At 30.1% G+C, this 25,126-nt stretch overlaps 1 protein-coding gene and 1 long non-coding RNA gene across 3 annotated transcripts in view; one reads left to right on the forward strand and one right to left on the reverse strand.

Moving 5' to 3' along the window:
- The window catches only part of LOC107996486 (metabotropic glycine receptor), a 144,909-nt gene that overhangs the window by 88,693 nt on the left and 31,090 nt on the right, over positions 1–25,126 (reverse strand). The window contains exon 2 of the mRNA XM_062078740.1: positions 12,503–12,686. Coding sequence (XP_061934724.1) covers positions 12,503–12,686 — 184 coding nt within the window. The remainder of the gene's footprint in view (positions 1–12,502; positions 12,687–25,126) is intronic.
- Positions 533–5,690, forward strand: LOC133666625 (uncharacterized). 2 transcript variants are annotated; one of them, XR_009831010.1, is made up of 3 exons: positions 900–1,059; positions 1,303–3,139; positions 5,099–5,690. It is a non-coding gene; the product is annotated as an uncharacterized LOC133666625 (long non-coding RNA). The 2 variants fall into 2 exon arrangements; XR_009831011.1 differs by lacking the exon at positions 5,099–5,690 and having other exon boundaries at positions 533–1,059; positions 1,303–1,585.

A 25,126-nucleotide genomic window follows, 5' to 3' on the forward strand; every position in this document is an offset into this window, starting at 1 on the left:
TTCATATTAATGATTTTTGCGATATCTTTATATATAAAATCATATTTATATAATATTTATATATATATATATAATCGGTGAAACGAATAACAAATAGATAATATTGAAAAAAATCATTGAAGAATCTATTGGACATGTTGAGTATATATGTCATGACATATTTTATCATTATTTAAACATACATATATGTATACTTGAAAAAATATATATATAAAAAAATTTAATTGAAGATATTAAAGATATTCGATATAAGGATGAAAATAAATATAAATATGATGAAACGAATCGAAGGAACAACAATTATAATAATTTCATTTAATAATTTATTTAAAAAATATTATTTTATGATCTTCTATCTAATAATTTAAAATTTAAATTCAAAATTTATATAATCAACGTAATTAATATACGTAATATATATAATCGTAACGTATTATTATATTACTCTCGATAAATAATATTAATCAAATATTTACGCGAAATGTTAATTAATATCAATATCAGAATAAATCACAAAGATTATACGTGAATCTATTATACATAAATAAATATACTCTATCGAATTTTAAAATAAATATAAAGCATAAAGGGGGAAAAAAAGCATTGCATCATCGTTTAACAATATTTAAGAATTTTTGAATATTTGATAATAAGTTAATTTACTCGAAAAAACGTAGAAGGGACGAACGAATGAATTAGTAAATGAATGAATGAATGAATAATATATAATGAATGAATATATATAATATATCATAAATACTTCAATTGATCAGATAAGACAGATTTCCAGATAAGAGAGATATAAAAATAAAGTGATAAGAAAAAAGGGACAGAGAGAGAGAAAGAGACAGACAGAGAGACAGAGAGAAACAGAGATAATAGAGGAAAAAATACAGGATAAAAGATAATGAGAAATGGTAGAATAAAAGAGAGAAGCATTACGAAGCGAACTGCATTAGTTAGTTAAAAATTGAACGAGAAAGACCAAGAATAAATCTTATAAAAATTCATTTTTAATTATTATTTGTGAATTTTTTACAGTGATTTTCATCACCTCTGGTACGTATGTTTCGTTCAATTTAAATAATATATTATTTAAATATTAATTATTTAAATATTTTGTAATTATAATAATAAATTAATTAATACATAGTGGTAAATAGATTGTTAAAATTGAAGCATAAAATATTATATTATATAATTAGTATTATATAATATAATAAGTATTATATTATAATTATAAGTAAGATTCGTGACGTAATTCTGATAAAATATTAGATGTCTAATTATAAATTGTTACAGACAATGTCGGACACATCTGAAAACAGTGTATATAAGGATGTCGCCGAAAATAATAAAAGTAACAATGAAAATGACGAAAATAATGAAGAAAATAAAATAAATAATGAAGAACATAACATAGTAGAAAGAGCAATAATCATCGGTAATGATATGTCAGAATATGATAATTATGGTATTGATCATAAAGGTAACGAAGTTAAAAAGTACTTAAAAAGATAATTAATATGAAAAAATTTTTTACTTAAATAAAAAAAAAAATAAATTTTTATTTCAAAAAATAAAATTTCTTATATTTTTTTTTCCCCCACTTCAACAACTCGCGACTCGATAAATTTTATTCCAGAAAAAAAAACAAAAAAAGAAAGACATTAAAAATTAATTTATCGCGTTTCATCATTACAATAAGATATTAACGCTTATTATTCTAACATAAATCATACAAAATACAAATTATCGATGGATATCCCAGAATATAAACATCGCTATTTTATTTTATAAACATGTCAAATCGATCGATTGGATAAACCAAAAGAAAAAAAAAAATTCGAGCAATTCCGCAACATTTTCCTTTTCTTTTTAATCTAAGCACGAATTGACACGGTATCGTTGTAAATGAACTCCTTTGAAATCGATCATCTGAATCGAAGATTAACGCATCGTTTCCCGACTCGGTTTTTGCGGCCGGTCAGAAAGCTAAGAAACGATAAGTGTAGGCGACAGTTGTTGGAAGAAGCAACGAGACTTGGCCACGAGCCAACATTCCGATTCTCTCTGGCCGTGCACAGCGCCATGAATGTAGCATCGTTGGTACATACGCTAGAATCTATTACCGAATCCTTGGCTTGGAGAATTACCGATTTACACAGCGGATTTATTTGCCCGAAATTATTCGATTATTAACGCGTCACATTGTGCGTTACGCGTTCAAGGAGGGACCGAAATTGAGAAATTGTTGGATAAATTTTGGAAACGATTCTCGAGAATATTTATATATTCGTATTTTTCGAAACGATATATACATATTTCATATTACGATTATTTCGATCTGCGAAGGCCAAGCGATCTTTATTCACTTGGAATAATCGACGCTTAATTTCACCTGGAATACAAAATTGGATGGAATAATTAATCGAGTAGCGGACGACTTGTCAGCCATAAAGCGAGAAAGAATATAACCGTCTAAAATCCTTCAGCTTAGTTTTTAATCCCGTTTCTTTTAGGATCGTAAATGGATTTCTCAGACAATCTCGATCCCCCAATCTGAGCGGAGCAAAGCTGCATCGAAAAGAATAGAAAAGAAACAAAAATTTCCATCTTTCGTCGACAGATTCGTTCGTTTAAAATGAAAACTTTTCACTTTCCATTCGTCAAAACATTTTTCAACGTGGATTAAACTTACACATCGTGATTACACGCGTGCAATTAAACGTACAATATCTTACGTTTTGTTATCTCTATCGATACGATAAAAATCTGAACTTCCAACATTCTATAAATTAATTCTAAGGGGGGGAGAGAGAGAAAGAGGGAGAGATTAAAAAGAATTTGATCGTTACAATTTTTTTTTTTAATTATTAAGTCGCGATAATCGAACGTAAATAAATTAACGATATTCCGATAATTAAAGATATTCCGTAATGAACATTGCAACGACAATATATAACAAAACAGTTGATGAAATTAACACATGTGACATTTGCGCGATGCAGCCAAAATTTCGATAACAAATTTTCATTAGGGGGTTCGTAGTAACTTGTAGAAATTATTAAAACGGTTTAATTAGAAATGCCAACGGAACACTGGGTTTCACGGTGAATGAAATTTGGTAAATTCAACGGTACGTTATCTCTATTATTTTTATAATTACTATTATTATTGTTGTTGTTGTTATTGTTATTGTTATTATTACTGTTTTAATTTTCCACCTCGTTACACCGTCCCTCGATAATTGCACGTCTCCCAATTAAATTAAATCATTTGCATAACCATTTATCTTTTTGTCGTTACGTATACACGTAAATAATCGCTGGAAACGTGAGTTTCTTTAAAATGGGTTCGCAGAACAGAGAGAGAGAAAAACCAGAGGGGAAAAAATATATAATATATAGCGTGTGATTTCGAGGTCGATCAGGGCTTATTTATTTCTACGTGGGGTGTTGCAAAGAAAAAAAGGGAGGGAAAATATCGTAAATGGATTTATATTTTAATACAACAAGGAATCTAGAAAAATTTTGCATCTTGCTGTGAACGATCCGTGCTGTGAAAAACGAACTTACGTTTTTAACGAAATTTAGTATATAAAAGAATGAATGAATGAAAAGGTAGAGCAAAACCTTTTGCATATGAAATTTCGTTTTTCTGGAAGAAAAAAAAAATTTATCAGGAGCGCGAACACGTGCTTCCATATCCGTACCGATTTATTAAAATTTCAAATTCAAATTACATTTTAAATCGCGGATTAATCGGCTTTTGAAATTTGAATATCCTTATTTACTTTTTTCGGCAACGAAAAACAACGTCGATTTGTGTATATATATATATATATAAAAAATACATATGCATTCCATCGAACTAGCAATCCAATTATTCCAATTCATCAAGCAATCGAGCCAGAACCGATATGATTGCCAGTTAAATCTATAAATCCCATTAATTAATTACCAACCTGACCCAAACACAATGGATACAACTAATTAATTTTAATTAAATACACTTATTGTTATTACAAACGTGTTAACTAACTATAAAAATCAAGCGTTAAAACATTTAAGTGAAATGATCGATCTTTCCAGATTCGAATATATCTTCTATATTAATTAAAATATTCTTGAAGATGCAGAGTAATTAATTTTAATTAAACACACTTACTGTCATTACAAACGTGTTAACTAACTATAAAAATCAAAACATTTAAGTTAAAACATTTAAATGAGATGATCAATCTTTCCAGATTCGAAGGAACACGTATATATCTTCTATATTATTTAAAATATTCTTGAAGATGCGAGTAATTAATTTTAATTAAACACACTTACTGTCATTACAAACGTGTTAACTAACTATAAAAATCAAGCGTTAAAACATTTAAGTGAGATGATCGATCTTTCCAGATTCGAATATATCTTCTATATTATTTAAAATATTCTTGAAGATGCGAGTAATTAATTTTAATTAAATACACTTATTGTCATTACAAACGTGTTAATTAACTATAAAAATCAAAACATTTAAGTTAAAACATTTAAATGAGATGATCAATCTTTCCAGATTCGAAGGAACACGTATATATCTTCTATATTATTTAAAATATTCTTATAGATGCAGAGTAATTAATTTTAATTAAACACACTTACTGTCATTACAAACGTGTTAACTAACTATAAAAATCAAAACATTTAAGTTAAAACATTTAAATGAGATGATCAATCTTTCCAGATTCGAATATATCTTCTATATTATTTAAAATATTCTTGAAGATGCGAGTAATTAATTTTAATTAAACACACTTACTGTCATTACAAACGTGTTAACTAACTATAAAAATCAAAACATTTAAGTTAAAACATTTAAATGAGATGATCGATCTTTCCAGATTCGAATATATCTTCTATATTATTTAAAATATTCTTGAAGATGCAGAGTAATTAATTTTAATTAAACACACTTACTGTCATTATAAACGTGTTAACTAACTATAAAAATCTTAAGTTAAAATATTTAAATGAGATGATCGATCATTTATGAAAGTCGATGAAAGGATTCGAAGAAACACGTATATATCTTCTACGTTATTCAGAATATTCTTGTAGATGCGGACGAGTCGAGGAGATCCGCAGAGGGGGAACGAAAGAGAGAGAGAGAGAGAGAGAGAGAATGATATGGCGCACGTGGAACGCAACCGCAGCCGACACAACTCGCGTTTCAATCAAGCCCCCTCAAGCCCGGAAGTCACGCGACGTTGAAATACCAGCGGCAACCGGCGTTCCAAGCGGCGGTGGAGCGGGTAGACCGAATTCCCTCTGTCTCTGGTACAACGATCCTCCTTCATTTTCCCCGAGACTCTGCTTTCCTCAGCCTCCACCCCCTCCGTATATTTATGGCCGATCAACCTGCACCTCCGGATATGCGGGGAGGAGGAGAGGTGGTTGCTAAATCGAGGCATCGATTTCCGGTTAAAATATACTGCGATCTAGTTAGAATCTATTCACCGCGATTGTATTCGATTTTGAAAAAGAGGCGAGGAGATATGAGAGTGTATTTCAGAGATAGATAGACTCGTGTACTCCTTTTCTGATGCAGTTTCTCATTCTTTTTAAGATTGATCTGATTTGTGGTCGTTGAAAAGGATGCGTTCCATTTTGAAAGAGGTGACGAGGAGAGATTTTGCAGTTCAAATATGTATTCTGTACTTTGTCAAAATTTGACAAATTAATATTTTAATACAAAGTAAGATTTTAATACTGAGATAGATAGACTTTTTTTGATTCAGTTTCTCTTTAAGATCGATTTGATTTGTGGTCGTTGAAAGTAACAGGGATACGTTCTATTTTGAAAAAGAGGTGACCAAGAGATTTTGTACTTGAAATATCTATGTATTTCGTAAAATAAATTAATATTTTTATATATAATGTTCCTTTACTTGTACTTATGATCTCACTTGTGGTGAAGGAAGGAAGGATTATGCGAATCGAAGGTTAAAATTATTTTTCCTGTTGTTCCATTTTGAAAAAGAAGAAAGATTTTGCAGTTCAAATGTCTATTCTGTATTTTGTAAAATAAATTAATATTTTAATACACAGTGTTTCTTTACTTTTTGCGTACTTTTTTCGATTCAATTTCTCATCCTCTTTACGATTGATCTGACTTGTGGTCACTGAAAGTAGGAAGGGATTGTGAATCGAAGCTGTGATTCGTAATTAAAATCAATTTAATCCGAAAAGAATGACTTATAAAAGTACACTGGTGACGTTTGATATTATGAGATTAATATTTGTAATGCGAATCGGTTTCAAAAATAGACAGATTCGACTTTGATGAGTCTATTCTTTCGTATCGTATTATCAATCTGAAATGCGAATATCATACCAATATTCGGGATAGAGGCTGTCAATCGATTTTAGATGAAAACATCGGTGGTTGTTGCTGGAATAATGATCGTTCAAATAACGATCGAATAATATAGAAATGTATCTTTAACAGACATTGAATTTTCACAAAATTATTTTTCACTTTTATATTACATTAAAAATTTTCCATAAGCCAAGTTTTCAACTGTAATTTGTAATAAGCTTTAAAAGTTGGAGTCGATAAAAATCGAATTAAGAAGGTTATTAATACACGCAATTCTCTAAGCTTCGTGTTATTAAAAATCTGAACATAAATTTAATCCGGTTAATCCATAATTGATTTAATTGATAAAATATTCAATCGTTATCACTTTAATCCACTTTAAACCACACTTCAAAAACTGTGTCCAATTTTTTTTATAAATGAACGAAAGATCCATCATGATTTATCTTTGATAAAAATGTGATATTAATCAGTGTCATCATCGAATATTAATAAAATCCAAGATTTCAATATTATATCTATATCTATATATATATATTTTTTTTTCTATTTCTTTTTAAATTCATTTGATAACAATTCACTTGATACCAATTGAAAATAATTAATCGCATGTCGTCCAATTGAAATAACACGATCTAATGACACGATGATTTATCAGCACAAAAAAATAACGAGTGCTTTATCAGCGTATATATCGTATATATCGTCAACTGTTTTGTAACCATTCACGAGAATCGAACGTAAGCAAAACAAAAAAAAAAAAAAGAAAATCTGAACATAAATTTAATCCAATTAATATTATTCTACGATAAAACCGTTATCTTAATCCATACTTTAACGACGTTAATACTTTATAAATGAATCTTTTTCAATAATGAATTCAATTTTTTTTATAAATAAATGGAAGAGACTAGTTCATCTTTGAAAGAAAATGATATTAATCAGAGTGATGTTATTTAACGATTATTAATTAAAATTCGATCGATCCTTTTTCGATATTAATTTTTTCCTTTTTTTCTCTAAATTCATATCATTCGATATCGATCGAGAGTAATCGAATGTTCCAATTGGAATAACTTGATCTAATGTTGATTCACGAAGAAATTTTTATCACATCGACAGTCGTTGCTTTCTTTTTTTCCGCCGAAAAACAAAATATTTGATTTATTTAATTGTTTATATACGAATCAATTTAAGAGTTACGATTCAGTCGTTTTTCATCATCATTTATTTCTCACGTTCCCTTTTTATCTCTATATTTTTCCGCGCCTACGTTCTTTTTTTTCTTTTTTATTTATTTCTAGTTTTCGCATCTTTCTTTTCCTTTTTTATTTATTTATTTATTTTCCGCACTTCCAGCTTACGCTTTTCCTAAGTTTATGACGCGGAGAGAATATTTTTAAAAATTTATACGGCTCCATTTCATTTATCGGAAAAAACTTTTCGAAAACTGAATTGATATGTTTCGCAGTTGTAAACCACCTGTCACATCCGCGCTATTTATTTCAATTAACAAATCTAAATGCATTACGAATTTATCCGACAGATAGATAAACAAATAAAATTTTATATATATATATATATTCAAGTTGATAGAGAAAAAGAAACGACTGTATATCGTTGCGAAATTAGAAATTTAAACTTTCACGAAGAAATTTATCGGAGAATGAAATAAAATAAAAAAAAAATACCGTAAAAAATCGTTGCGCCTGTGTTCTTTTTCTTTATTAAATTTTATTTATCGTTTCGATCGTGAAAAAAAAGAAACAAATCGCGCGCCGAATCGAGCCGAAGATTTGGTTTCTCGTTCGAAAATTCGAGGATATAAGCGCACTCGAGTGAGTGCGAGATTATTTATATTCCGATAGGATGGAAACCGATAAAACTGTCGAATAGCCAGCAGACGTGATGAAATATGAAAATATTGCCCGTTTTTCATAACTCCAAGTGACTGCATCCGTCCCATATACCCGAACGAATTCGTTCCACGGTATAACAAGTATATAGTAACTATATTTTTGGGGGAATGGATTATTATTTCGTAATTTATCTATTACTAAAAATTTTAATAAAACAAAATATTCTCGTAGAGTAACGTAAATGCATCACGAGATATTGGCCAACACATTGGACAGAACTAATAAAATCTGATAAACTGAACGATAAATTTAGTTTCTCTAAGTCAAGCTAAGCATAAACATTCTTTTCAAAGCGTTTAATCCAAGGATATTCTGTATATATATATGATTTTATGTTTTTAGAGAGTAACAAAAAGTTATCAGGTAAGATAGATGGAAGATTTAAGGGATGATTAAAACAAAAATATAGAAAATAAGTTTGTTAAAACTTACCCTTTCGAGTTAATTTAATTTTGCATCGAGTTATTTTTATTGTGAATCTGTATATATTTATATCTATTTATTACATTTATTACACGTTCTTTTAAAATAATATTTACAAAAAGTAAATAACGTTAGACAAATAATTTATTTTGTTTGCAATAATCGGATAAGATAATATGGAGAGAAAAAAAAAAGTGAGAAAGATAAATTAAAAAAGATTATATATTTATACGACAATCTTTATCTTAGGCATGTAATGTAAGGTTAATTTCGAGGAAATTATGTCGAATAATAAAAAACAAGGGAACAAATTTATCCAAACCAAATATAACGATATTTAGATATTTTTGAAGAACGAGAGAATCTTCCATTTCCCTGGTATTCTATAAAAATTTCAATTACACCGCACAAATATCCAATCCAGTCATAACAATATATAACTACAGATATTAAGTTCATTTTATACGATATATGCATTACAATATATCTCTTTCCATTTCGATTATGCGAATCATTTCCTGGCCTACAGGAATACAGGAAAGGGTCGAGGAGGAAGCAATTTGAAATTTTCGATTGATGAATAATATGCGGATAATACACATCCAAACATTCGCAATGGAATAGATCACGATATCGATAAATCCTTGTCCCTTCGAATAATAAAATTGTGACGGATATTCCGAATCGATGATTCGGCAAATGACGATTCTCTCTGTGTGAGATACACTTTTCCACGAATTTATAATTTATAAGTGATAATCGTAATCGAGTTTGCAATATGGCGAACACTCGAATCGATACACCGATACGATACGATCTCTATCCTTATGATTTAAAAATTATTATTGGAATTTGTTATTTAGTGGCAGTTTCTGATAGTTTCTTTTTATCGGATTTTAATATATCGTTAACACCATTCAAGAAATATCGCGATAAATATTTTAATGTTATATTGTTGCAATAAAGATTTTATTTAGTCTAGCTATCGAATATCGAAATAAATATTTTAACCGATGGTTGGTAACAAAATATTACTATATAATTATATTTTGTTTTCATGTATATTTCTATCCTTTAAAGATTTTTGTTGCTAAATTTAGTCAGCTATCGAATATCGAAATAAATATTTTAACCGATGGTTGGTAACAAAATATTACTATATAATTATATTTTGTACATTTCTATCCTTTAAAGATTTTTGTTACTAAATTTAATCAGCTACTGAATATCGAAATAAATATTTTAACGATGGTAATAAAATATTGCTATATAATATACGCTTTGATATATTTCTAACCTCTAAGAGTTTTTATTACTAAATTTAGTCAGCTATTTGAATATCGAAATAAATATTTTAATCGATGGTTGGTAACAAAATATTACTATATAATATACGCTTTGATGTATATTTCTATCCTTTAAGGGTTTTTGTTACTAAATTTAATCAGCTATCGAATATCGAAATAAATATTTTAATCGACGATTGGTAACAAAATATTATTATATAATTTTATATATATATATATTTCTATTGTTTGAAGGCTTTTGTTAGTAAATTTAGTTCTTTTACTCCTAGATTTTAATACAACTGTATTATTAACATTACTAAATGAGCTGCTGAATATCGCAATGAACATTTCATTTCCAATATTTTATATATTATAATATTTATTCGCGTATTATTATCGATGAAAATTAATATTTCACGCGTTAAATATCTATTATAACGACATATTTTACATATCTTTTTTTATTTTTACCACCAGTTCCATCCTGTTCATTTTTTCGCATTAAATTTCCACACGGTTTGATAAAAGAATGAATAACATTTCGAAATGGCAACAACCGTAAACTTTAAATAATTGCCAATCCATGAAAAAAAAAAGCAATATTTAAATGACTCCATCAACCACCAATTTTCCTCTATCAACTATTCCAACTATCAATTTTTATCCAACCCTGGACATGGAGGAAAAAAAGAACACGACAAAATGCACGAAACGAAAAGAAAAAAAACGAGATAAAGAGGAATAAACGAAAACGTTCGCACAATTATTTTGCATATTTGGTTATTATCGTTATTAAAAAAAAAAAACGATCGAGTTAAATCACTGCACATCGGCCATCACCGACTCGCGTGCACTTGTGCAATAAACCAAAAACAATTGGCAGATTAGAATTCGCCAGATTCACGTGACCCTGGCACGTCGAGCTCATTGATTTCAAGATGGGATCAGGTAAATAATGGACTATTACTTTCACGCCTGACCACACATAAACCATAAATTAGCCCATACAAGAGGGAGAGGGGAAGCAGGAAATTGTTCTCAACTCCTTTCGTTATGGTACCCTCAAGGCAAAGATTATTTTTGGTACAAGGATGATGGTAATTATTATAGGATCAAAATTGAATAGCACAGTTTTCTTTTAATATTTGAAAGATTCGTGAAACGAATTGTGTCGATTTTAAAGAGAAAATTTATCTCGATTCCTTCTAATAAGATTATTTTGGTAATAAAGATTTTTAATTTTCAATTTGATATCGAAATTCAGCGAAGCAATTGTACTTTTCGATAGTTAAAAATTTGTAGTTAATATAATTAAACAAAAGATATATATATATACAAAAATGAGAGAATCTATTATTTCTATTCGTTTTAAGAATGTATATTTGAGAGTTGTTGAAAGTTCGTATCGAACTCCTCCTCTCTATGCATTGTTCGATAAAATGAAAATTTGAAAACTTTTCGATTGATCCGCACTCTTAGGGTATTAGGATTTAATTAAAAAAAAAAAAGAAAGATAGAATTCTTTCAATTTTCGTTGCAAATAAATGTATTACTTTCATACGAAATATATTAAGAATAATTTATCTGAATATTTGGATAAATGGATCGTGCGAAAGAAAAATATTTAAAAAAAATTGAAAAGATGGGGTTGGAAAAATACATCCACGTGTTTTTCAATATTTGTCCGGTAAATACTTACTTCACACGCGCATAATAAATTTTATCGTTTTACAATGAAAAGAGATATGATATCTTTAATTTCTCGATAATTTCTAACATGATGAATTTTTTTTTTTTAACAAATGTCTCTTTTCGATCTCGCGTCAAAATTCCTCGAAATGATAAAAATTTTTTTATATGTGCGCAACCCTTTGGCAAATAACTGCTCGATATTTGAGAATCGAAAAATTAAATTTCTCTATGCATTCTCTATTTCGATTTGAAAAAAAAAAGAAAAAAAATGAATCAAAAGGGGGCATCGCTATTTTCCACATTTTTGCAAAGTAAACAATTATTGCAAAAAGGATAAAAAATATCTGAAATGAAAAGTATATTTACAAACACGCGCGGTCAACATTTACGAGAATTACGACTCGAGATTAGCAACAAATTGTCGATAAATTATTTAAAATTATTAGAAATTATAATAAAAAAAAAAGCAAGAAAGAAAGAAAGAAAAAGAAGATACGTATACGCGTATAAGCCGCTTCGTTTTTCAAACAATTTGAAAAGCCGGATGTGCGTTTATAAAAGCTTGGAACGAATATTCTGGATTATTTTCCAATCGAGAAATATTCGGGGGAAAAAATAGCGATTTAACGAGTGAAGACGAGCAATGAAAAATAATTCTCCATTTATTTCATCGAAAATCTCGAAAGAAATTAATTGGAAAATTTTATCATCGATTATTAAAATTCGATTTAAAGAAAAAGAAAATGGAGATTCAAGCGGTGAACGATATCGATGATATTAAACAATTTATTAAAAAATTTGACTCACTTGAAGAAGTAAGTATCGTTGACGTAGCCGAAGAAGGGGACGGTGTAGGTCAACATCCAAATATTTCCACCCCCGCAATCGTAATAAGGTTTCGACCATCTGCCATCCTCGTATCTCACTGTCAATATCTCGTCCTCCTCCCGTTCCGTGTGCATCGTTTCGTTCAACGTGTACGTGTGAAAACCTGCGAAAAAAAGAATCACCCTTTTCAATTATAATCCCAACTACTTGTCAACAACAATATTTTTAGCTTTTCTGTTAAAACTGTACATCATATCGACTAACCAATTATAATAGTCACATACAAGTCAGCAAACTAGTTAAATATCACGATTACACGCGTGGGTGATATTTCTATTATTCCAGGCTACGACGCTTTTATCCGATTCATAATAAAATTGTGCTTTTTACAGGGAGGATTATAGGAAGAATCGAAGGGAGATACACGTGGGGCGCAAACACGGTGTAAAGTGTATAAAAACAGGGCGAAATTGGATGGGAAACGGATGCGAGTCCCTCGGGTTACGAAGGACACTATCTACTTTCGAGCCACTCTATGTATGTTATTCGACAAGGAGGGAACGTATCGGGAATTTGTCTTGGAAAATTGCGTTTCGTAGGAATAAAAATCCTTGTGAATCGGGAAAGATTCTTCTTCCATTCTATCCGTTCGAAACCTTCTCGATTCTATCTCCCGCGAGCGTTATTTATTCCGCCACGTCCTCCATCATCGCCTCTTTATACTCGGCCCGAGCCTGTTTCCACCGGAATTTCCCGTTTAAATCTTGCTCCGCGCGATGTATCCTCTGCGACGAATGCGAGAACGTTCGAAAATATCACCATAAATAAAATAATAGAGATATAAATTGAATAAAAAATTAAATAAATTAATAAAATTGTAGGATTTTTATATATTAAATTAATGTATACAGCTATAACTAAAAAGAAATGATTATTGATATTATTGTTTTTGATAAAAGTAAAATTAGTGTTATGATTAATTTATTTAAAAAATTGAAATATTATTTTCAAAAAATAGTTTAATTATCGATATTTATATATTTATATTTATAAATTTTTTTGAAATTTTAAATAAATTTAGCTAAAATAAATATATTTATATTTTTAATTTACAAAATTAATGTTTTTATTAAACTATCTAGCTTTTAAATTTTAATATTAAAATTTATTAAATTAATATTTATTATAATTTTATTATTTTTTATTTTTTTATCGTATTATAATGTTAATTTTTTAAGATTCTTAATTTTAATTGAATTTTTAGTTATCGCACGATGGATTTAAGGGGGCAAAATTTTCTACCAAAGGACGAAGGTTTTCTTGCACGTGAAATTTTACTCTTTCTGTGAATTACTTGATTTAAGATCCGCTCGAAACCACCTTTTAAGCGCGGAGATGTTACGAAGAAAGACTATCTCTTCATTTCCAATGATAGCGATTTGATTTAAAGTCTGGTTCGGATCGCATCCTTTATCCTGATCATTCGTGAGAACAAGCGAAAATTTGAAAATATTGCATCGCGTGCGAGAGGATGTTTGAAATTTTATTCGATCGATTGCAAGGATCGAGATTCTTTCTGTGAATGATAGCGATTTGATTTAAAATCTGCTCTAAAGCGTCTTTTTATCGATGATTCTCTCGCGAGTGGAAGGAATAATAGGATGAACGGGGCATTCGAAGTGGAAATCATTTCATAGAAATTTAAGAAAGAGACTTTCCGTCGCGATGTCGTTTCCGTATGAAAGCATTCGATCGACGAGGAATTTTATTAAATCAACTATAACGATTGCGATCTGATTTAAAGTCTGCTCTATGCCATCCTTTTATCGATTCTCTCGCGAGAAAAAGCAAAAAATAGTTCCAGATGAACGTTGCAGATATTCGAAAAATATCATTTCGCTGAGAATTAAAGGAAAGATTTTTTGTCGCAGTATCCGTTTCCATTTGACAAGATTCGATCAGATGGAATTTTATCAAATCAATTTTTATTAACAGTAAATCGTTGAGTTTTTTTTTTCTGTAACGATAATGGTTTAATTTCTGTAATTAAAATCTGTTTCAAACTATTCTTTATTGATGATTTACAAGCTCGGTTATAATAAGAAAGTTTCAAGAGTTTTAAGATAATTAAACAAGAACGATTCATCATATTAAGAGGAAATAATCCGGCGATACTTTGTGAATGATATATTCTTTTGAATTTATAATTCTAGTGAGAAATATAGTTGACGGTGGAATTATGTTATTATAGAATTTAATATTTAACACAAAATAATAGAATAACAAACTTTTAAAAATTCAAGAGATAATTAAGAATAGCTCTTGTTTTTATAAATGACACATACATTTATCAATATGTAATATCTAAAAACAAATATTTGATATTTGTACAACAAGTGTTAATATTTTAGTAATATTGTACTAATATTGATGATTGATGATTATAGATAAGATATAATGTAGATATAGACACATAGATAATAATGTATATACAAGTAATTTCATAGTTAATACAATATAAATATATTTATATTGTATAGATAGTAAACAATATAGATAGTAAACATTAAGGAAGACTATTATCAATATATAGCCATGATGTCTTAAATATCCATTTTATAACTAAGTTTTAAACTTTAAGAAATCTTGTCTAACGAGAATATATATTACAATAATTTATATTAATTTTATTATTTATATTAATATCACAATTCCTTAAGCCCTTATAATTTTATTCATTTCAAATTTTTTCAATATTCTAACAATGTTCAAAGAAATTTAGAATTAGCAAATAACATTTCAATATTTTAACGATTCAAATTCTTTTAACAAATAAATATTTCTTTTAAAAAAGATTCTTTCTCTAGAAATCTATTTTGACATCTAACAATGCTCAAAGAGAAATTCATAGTTACCAAATATCATTTGAAAGGTTAAAGAAAATCTCTTCAATAATAATCAGCATCCTTAATAATAATAGAGCATCCTTGCATCCTTTATTTCACTCACCTCTGATATTCATTCAACTTGATAATATTCAAAGAGAAATTCAAAATTATCGAATACTCTGAAATATTAATAACAAAAACAAAATAGAACGTTCTTGAATCCATTTTTCCACCTTGAACATTCCCGATATTCTAACAATATTAAAAAAAGAAAGATTTAAGTCGTATTATATTAATATCTACTATACTTCATTATCGAGCACTTATTCTTCGAACCAAAGAACCAAATTACACCGAGAGTCTATAAGACATCTTTCTCCACTACCATAAGGCCAACTGACAGTAAATTGTTACTCAATAAAGGTTAAAGTCGGCGAAGAAGCAAGAGAGGCCAAGTTACATCCTCGCTCGCGAAGAGAAATGAGGGCGCAGGAGTCGAGCGGATATAGGGAAGCTGCAATAAAGCGCAGTGATCATAGTTAGCCCATAGGAGTGGGGAACGAGGATAGGTTAGGATGTGAAGTTATCGGCGGAGTAAAACGGGCCGAACGAATGGAGACAGTTCCGTCGATGTACCGGTGCAAATAACGTTTCTCGCATTCTCGGATATGGGGTGAACCCGATAAAGCCAGGGCAATTTCTTCTGGGACGGAAGCCCACGGCAAATAAGAACGTTATCGGGTGGACAGAGGAGGAAACGAAAGCAGCTAAGGAAACAACGGCCTCAGCTAACCTTATTTCCGTCATCCACCCTTCGTTTCCTTTTTTTGATCACCTCTTACGACTTTCCCTTTTTTTTTTTCTTTCCTTATCGACGTCGATCACGATCGTATTTAATAATTGTTGGTTCGAACGTTCGGAGCAAGATGTAATTATTTAAGTTTTTGTTTGAGATATTTTATTACTTTTTTTTTTGGAGATAATTATTTATTTCTTTTTGGGTAAAATTTTAAGAAAAATTTGAAGTAAGTTCTTTTTCATGGAATTGTGACTTTACTAAATAATAATCATTTTAATTGTAATTTATCTAAACATTTCTAGTATTTGAAAAATATTAAAAGATAAGAATTTTAAATACGTAATCAAAGATCAATTGAATTTATCTTAAATGATATTACTAATTATTTTACAATTATTAATACATAAATGTGTAATCAATATCTAGTCGCACGCTAAACAAAGATCAAGTAAATATATATATATATATATATATTTCAATTTAATTATCGATTTCGTAATATTATCATAAAAATAATATTATTCTTAATATTTATGTCATATTAATATATAAATATTTATATATATTACGTATTACGATATAAATATTTCGTGAGAAGGAACTGGCGCATTATTTTTTATCGGAATCTTCCTATACGAGTTATCATCATCCGACTGAAAAGGAAAAACGAGCACGACGAGCCGCCCCATTGTTTCCCATCTCGGAGAAATCCGAGAGACAGCTCAGAACTGTTAATTAATTCCTTCGTCGAAAATATTTAGCTCGTTCTATAATACTTGTTAATATTTCTTCTTGTTGGAAAATAAATATCGTACCTCATAATTATTCAACTGACGATGAAGCAACGAAAGAAGCAAAGCTTTCTTTATATCGAAACGTCCGAGCGAAATAACCTGCGAAATAAACAAATAATCCGTTCCGAGAACATCTCGAGCCGCCACGCGTTGTTTCATTTTAGATTGAGAAAAATCTAAATCGATTGAACACACGTATTTAACGAAACAAAAATTGGATCAACGTTAACGTAACTCTAAACACGCCGGTATCCCGATGAAGAACTTTATACACGGCAATTCGATACGAACCAGTTATTCATAAAGCATATAGTATATCCAGATGCTGCGGGTTGTCGTTAAATTGCAAATTTTCGAGAACACCAAAATACCTTGGGAGCGTTAAAACAGAACTATAACCATTGAAAATATACGTTGACCTAAAAATTCCTCTAGGGATACACAACAGAGAATGCCACGGTATAATATTGTTCGGAGAGAGAGTTGTATCTTCGAGACGCAAATTACTAATGATTTGAACATATTCATAACGGCACAGTACACAGTGTGTGTGTATGTATAGTGTACATAAATTCCTCCTCTTCCTTATTTTTATCAATTCTTCCTTCTCCTTATTTTTATCAATTCTTCCTCTTCTTTGCTTTTGTCAGTTTTTCCTCTCCCTTATTTGTATCAATTCGTCCTTCTTCCTTATTTCTATCAATTCCATCTCCTCCTCTCTTCTATCAATTCCTCCTTCTTCCTTATTTCTATCAGTTCCTCTACCTCCTTATATTTATCAATTCCTCCTCTTCCTTATTTTTATCAATTCCTCTTCTTCCCCAAATTTATCAATTCCACCTCTTCCTTATTTTTATCAATTCCTCCTTTTTCTTATTTCCATCAATTTCTCCACTTCCTCATTTCTATTTCTTACAATTCTCACAATTATCTTACAATTCTCTTTCTTACACTGTTTCTTATTTCTTACAATTCCTCCTCTTCCTTATTTCTATCAATTCCTCCGCTTTTTTATTTCTATCAATTCTATCTTATCCTTACTTCTGTCAATTCCTCCTCTTTCTTATTTCTGTCAATTCCTCCACTTCCTCATTTCTATCAATTCCTCCTCTTCCTTATTTCTATCAATTCCTTCTCTTTCTTATTTCTATCAGTTCCTGCTCTTCTTTATTTCTGTCAGTTCCTCCTCTTTCTTATTTTTATCAATTCCACCTCTTCCTTGTTATTATCAATTCCTCCTCCTCTTCAAATTTATCAATTCCTCGTTCTCCTTATTTTTATCAATTCCTCCTCTTTCTTATTTCTGTCAATTCCTCCACTTCCTCATTTCTATCAAATCCACGTCTTTCTAATTTCTATCTATTCCTCCTTTTTCTCATTTCTGTCAATTCCGCCGCCTTTTATTTCGATCTATTTCTCCTCTTCTTTATTTCTACCAATTCCACCTCTTTCTTATTTCTATCAATTCCTCCTCTTCTTTATTTCTATTAATTATTTCTCTTCCTAATTTCTATCAATTTCTCCACTTCCTCATTTCTGTCAGTTCCTCCTCTTTCTTATTTCTATCAATTCCTTTTTCTATTCATTTCTTTCAATTCCTCCTCTTTCTTATTTCTATCAATTCCTCCTCTTCTTTATTTCTATTAATTCCACCTCTTTCTTATTTCTATCTATTCCTCCTCTTCCTTATTTTTATCAATTCCTCCGCTTTTTATTTCGATCTATTCCTCCCCTTCTTTACTTCTTTCAATTCCTCCTCTTTCTTATTTCTGTCAGTTCCTCTTCTTCCTAATTTCTATCAATTCCTTCTCTTTCTTATTTCTATCAATTCCTCCTCTTCCTTATTTTTATCAATTCCTCCTCTTCCTTATTTTTATCAATTCCTCCTCCTCCTTATTTTTATCAATTCCTCCTCCTCCTTATTTTTATCAATTCCTCCTCCTCCTCAAATTTATCAATTCCTCCTCCTCCTTATTTTTATCAATTCCTCCTCCTCCTTATTTTTATCAATTCCTCCTCTTCCTTATTTTTATCAATTCCTCCTCCTCCTTATTTTTATCAATTCCTCCTCCTCCTTATTTTTATCAATTCCTCCTCTTCCTTATTTTTATCAATTCCTCCTCCTCCTCAAATTTATCAATTCCTCCTCCTCCTCAAATTTATCAATTCCTCCTCTTCCTTATTTTTATCAATTCCTCCTCCTCCTTATTTTTATCAATTCCTCCTCCTCCTTATTTTTATCAATTCCTCCTCCTCCTTATTTTTATCAATTCCTCCTCCTCCTTATTTTTATCAATTCCTCCTCTTCCTTATTTTTATCAATTCCTCCTCCTCCTTATTTTTATCAATTCCTCCTCTTCCTTATTTTTATCAATTCCTCCTCCTCCTTATTTTTATCAATTCCTCCTCCTCCTTATTTTTATCAATTCCTCCTCTTCCTTATTTTTATCAATTCCTCCTCTTCCTCAAATTTATCAATTCCTCCTCCTCCTTATTTTTATCAATTCCTCCTCCTCCTTATTTTTATCAATTCCTCCTCTTCCTTATTTTTATCAATTCCTCCTCCTCCTTATTTTTATCAATTCCTCCTCTTCCTTATTTTTATCAATTCCTCCTCCTCCTCAAATTTATCAATTCCTCCTCTTCCTTATTTTTATCAATTCCTTCTCTTCCTTATTTTTATCAATTCCTCCTCCTCCTTATTTTTATCAATTCCTCCTCCTCCTTATTTTTATCAATTCCTCCTCCTCCTTATTTTTATCAATTCCTCCTCCTTCTTATTTTTATCAATTCCTCCTCCTCCTTATTTTTATCAATTCCTCCTCCTCCTCAAATTTATCAATTCCTCCTCTTCCCCAAATTTATCAATTCCTTCTCCTCCTTATTTTTATCAATTCCTTCTCTTTCTTACTTCTTACTATTACTTCCACCTCTTCCTTATTCCTTACTAATTCCCTTCTTCCTTATTTCTAAATTCCTCCTCTTCGTTACTTTTATGAATTCCTTCTATTTTTTATTTCGATCAATTGCTCCACTTTCTAATTTCTATCAATTTCTCCACTTCCTCATTTCTGTCAGTTCCTCCTCTTTCTTATTTCTATCAATTCCTCCTCTTTCTTATTTCTGTCTGTTCCTCCTCCCTCTTATTTCTATCAATTCTTTCTCTTCCTCATTTCTATCAATTCCTGTCTTCCTTATTTCTATCAGTTCCTCTTCTTCTTTATTTCTATCAATTCCATTTTCTTCTAACATCTATCAATTGCTCCTTCTTCTTTATTTCTATCAATTTCTGCTCTTCCTTATTTCTATCAATTCGTCCTTCTTCCTTATTTCTATCAGTTCTTCCTCTTTCTTATTTCTAACAATTCCTCCTCTTTCTTATTTCTATCAATTCTTTCTCTTCTTTGCTTTTGTTTCTCGTCTTCCTTATTTCTATTAATTCGTCCTTCTTCCTTATTTCTATCAGTTCTTCCTCTTTCTTATTTCTATCAATTCCTCTTCTTTCTTATTTCTATCAATTCCATCTCCTCCTCTCTTCTATCAATTCCTCCTCTTCCTTATTTCTTTCAATTCCTCCTCTTTCTTATTTCTGTCAGTTCCTCCTCTTCCTTATTTCTTTCAATTCCTCCTCTTCCTTATTTCTATCAATTCCTTCTGTTTCTTATTTCTATCAATTCTTTCTCTTCCTTATTTCAATCAATTCCTCCTCTTCCTTATTTCTTTCAATTCCTCCTATTTTTTATTTCTATCAATTCTTCCTCTTCTTTGCTTTTGTCAATTTCTGCTCTTCCTTATTTCTATCAATTCGTCCTTCTTCCTTATTTCTATCAGTTCTTCCTCTTTCTTATTTCTAACAATTCCTCCTCTTTCTTATTTCTATCAATTCCATCTCCTCCTCTCTTCTATCAATTCCTCCTTCTTCCTTATTTCTATCAATTCCTCCTCTTCCTTATTTCTATCAATTCCTTCTGTTTCTTATTTCTATCAATTCCTTTTTCTATTCATTTCTTTCAATTCCTCCTCTTTCTTATTTCTGTCAGTTCCTCCTCTTGCTTATTTCTATCAATTCCTTCTCTTCCTTTTTCTATCAATTTCTGTTCTTTCTTATTTCTATCTATTCCTCCTCTTCCTTATTTTTATCAATTCCACTTCTTCTTTACTTTTGTTAGTTCCTCCTCTTCCTTATTTCTATCAATTCCTTCTGTTTCTTATTTCTATCAATTGCTTCTCTTTCTTATTTCTTTCAATTCCTCCTCTTCCTTTTTTCTATCAATTCCTCTTCTTTCTTATTTCTGTCTGTTCCTCCTCCTTCTTATTTTGTATCAATTCTTTCTCTTCCTCATTTCTATCAATTCCTTCTCTTCCTTATTTCTATCAGTTCCTCTTCTTCTTTATTTTTATTAATTCCATCTCCTTCTCACTTCTATCAATTGCTCCTTCTTCTTTCCTCTTCTTATTTCTATCAGTTCCTCCTCTTTCTTATTTTTATCAATTCCTTCTCTTCTTTATTTCTATCAATTTCTGCTCTTTCTTATTTCTATGAATTCCTCCTCTTCCTTATGTCTATCAATTCCTCCTCTTCTTTACTTTTGTCAGTTCCTCCTCTTCCTTATTTTTATCAATTCCTCATCTTCTTTAATTCTGTCAATTTCTCCTTTTTTTTTATTTCGATCAATTCCTCTTCTTTCTTATTTCTATCAATTCCTCCTCTTCATTATTTCTATCAATTTCTCCTTTTTCTTATTTCTATCAATTTCTCCTCTTCCTTATTTTTATCAATTCATTATTATCAAATATATATATATATATATATATATTTATTTATTTAAGAAAATTATATTAATACTCTTTCTGCATTGAATTATTAATTTCAGCATAGATCGTAACATAACTTGGCAAGATTTACCAATTAACCTTATCGTCCTTATATATATAATTTTTATGCCTTCAGCATAATTGCTTGATCACATAGTATGTAAGAAATAATGGAATATATAATTTTCTATTAGAAGATATATTATATAACTGATGTAAGATTAAGGTTAAGTTTTGAATGACTTTTAATATTTTATTTAATAAATTAATAAAAAAATTGTTAGATTTGATAGGATTATTCGATCCTTAATCATTAACTATCACTTAATCATATAAAAGAAATTATATAACAGTGTTGTCAATAAACAAATAATTTTTCTTTATTCCTTCCATCTGACACTGTCACATGATGTTATATAATAAGAAAAAGAAATTCCCTAAATTGATTGAGACTAAATTTATTTAATAATAGATTGGTTAACATAGAACTCGAGTAAAATGAGACTAAATAATATACTTGACTAACTCGTAATCAATTCGATTGTTCGTGCGTATTACAAATTGAACTTTTTATTCGATTAAGATACATATATATATATATATATATAACATGATCTAATTTACTAATCTTATTTAATCAATCTCTCAGATATTTTTATTTAAATTTTTTTTAGTAAAAGGAAATCTTATTGAATTTTTATGAAATACGATATAACAATTATTAATTATTTATTGAATACAAATAATTTATTCTCTCTATTTTCTCACAGCTACAATTTTTCGTACCAATAAAATCTATTATTAACTTTTTTTTTAATTTTTCGAAGCAAATTCGAAGATCTTCAAGGAAAAGCAAAAAAATCCAATGACCCACAATTTATAATACACACACTAACACTCCGAACATCGAATGTTGATTCTGATTCTTTCCTTCTTCTCCAAGACTCGATTCCAGGATCTTTTTTTAATTGGAAAAAAGTCTTTTTAAAGTTTGCAAACAGAAACTTTTCCGCTGAATTCGGCACGGATCGATTGTAACGCGAAAATGAAGCGAAGTTATCGAACAACTTTCCAATCGAATATTTAGCAATAATACAAAAGATTTCGAAGTGGAAGTAAAGTGGACTTTGTTTATACAGGTTCTTAACGGTGTTTCGATCATTTTATCATCATCAATACTCTTTCGACTTGTTTGAAATATAAACACGTTTATAGAATCGTCCCTATTGGCACAATTTGATAAAATCTGGTACAAATAAAATATATCAGAATTTAAAATCTTAAGTGGACGCTTTATATATATATATTAAAATTTATACTTATAACTCTGACTCTTATTAACACAAGATAAGATACGAATAAAATCACAACACGCATCACAATCTATTTCGTTATCTAACTACGTAATGCAAATCCTATCGGCTCAAATAATGATTCACCGATAACCAAATCTATATAACGAATCTTCTACAAATATATATAACAAAATCACGCTCTTAACTCGTCCTCGCTTCATCCATTCTTATCCCCAACAATTGTACAAATTCCCAAATCGTTGAATAATTATCCAAAACCTTCGCACGAGCAAACGACGATTCCCAACGCTTATTAATATCCATTAAAAAAAAACAGAAAAGGAAAAGGAAAAAATTCTTCAAAATAACTTCACAACTTGGCACAACACTGACGAGATCGCTTTTTTCTTTTTCCCCAAATATCCATTCCGAGTCGAATTATGGTCGGGATTCCTGAGGGGATTTTCTTATCCACACACGTGGATCACTATTATCGCAAGAGAAAATGTGGTTCATTGCTACCGTATCCGCAAACGTTCTCGGCATATTGGTTTGAAATCTGGATATATCGTCAGACGACGACGTCACTCGCGGCCGATAACGAAACGATATTAGCACAAGCGTGTATCCAGCTTAAGCAGGATTTGCCCCCCTCCCCCTCGTGATCGGGAATGCGCCCCTCATTTCGCAAGCCAGCTTTCATTATCAAATACCGTGTGCTGGAGCATCAGCATCACGGGTAATGTGAATTAATTAAAAGAGAGGGGGGACGTGTCTGGATTACCGCCCTTGCCTTCGAATTCCGTGCTTGAAACCGGGCTCAAGAAAGTATTCGACGAATTTAAAGTGCTTTTAACTTTTTTTCCTCGCCTTATATTCTCGCCTTCCTCGTGTTTATGCGTTGCTTCTGGAACAGGTTGTCGAGGCTCGTGGAGGGGATTACATCGAGGGAGAGACGAGCAGATTATCGAGTTGGTTTCGTAATAATAGAGAGATTGGAGACAAGGGGCGATAAAAGATCGTTTCTTGTTGATCTTCAGGATTATTTTTCAGGGGTAAATATTTAAATCGTGTTCTGAAGTATTTTAATCTTAGGGTTTAGGGAAAAATGTACGAAGTTGTGTAATTTAAGTGAATAAAAATAGTGATGTTTGGATCTCTGCCTTTGATAAATTCAATTTCGATATGGTTTTGGATCATTTTAAAATTTGGAAAAATACGTGGGATGGGATTTTTAAAAAGGCAAATAGATACGAAATATAAATCGAAGTACAATTATTTGGAGAACAGAATCGGATTGGATTATTAATCAGATTCGAAAAAAGGAAAGAAAATCTTTATTCTTGGTGACAGACGGATGGCGACACATTTATCGAGAAAAATATTTTTGATGACGTCGATTTCGTATTGGATAATTTTGGAAAACAGTTTGTATTCTTAGAATTTTGGGGGTATCGACCATATTGATAGAAATATTAATAAAAAGGGGATTTTGACTCATTTTACAATATAATTTTACAATATCGATAATCCAATAAGTACTCGTCTACTCGAATTAGATGGAACCTTTTTAAGTAAAGATCGAAGAACTACCGGTTAACTTAGACTACGACGTCAGGAAATAGTCTAAATATTCCAAGAAACATAACAAAGTGGCGGATTCCACAAAACAAGTCTGGTCATGAATCGATTCGACCACCGATCAATATCAAATTGCCATTGATACGATGATATATAAAAATTCATCTATTAAAAATTTACAGTCTGAAAAATAAATGGAATCTTTTAATCGAATGAATAAAGAAATAAACTAAATATTAATTCCAAAAAATATAACTGAATAACAGAATATTCCATGAGACAAGTATCATGGAAATATAATCCTCAAATTCATCCACTAAAAAGTTACAGCCTGACAAATAAATAGAAAATTCATCTACTAAAAATTTACAGCCTGACAAATAAATAGAAAATTCATCTACTAAAAATTTACAGTCTGAAAAATAAATGGA

Source organism: Apis cerana, linkage group LG8, assembly GCF_029169275.1.
Source record: "Apis cerana isolate GH-2021 linkage group LG8, AcerK_1.0, whole genome shotgun sequence".
Taxonomy (NCBI): domain Eukaryota; kingdom Metazoa; phylum Arthropoda; class Insecta; order Hymenoptera; family Apidae; genus Apis; species Apis cerana.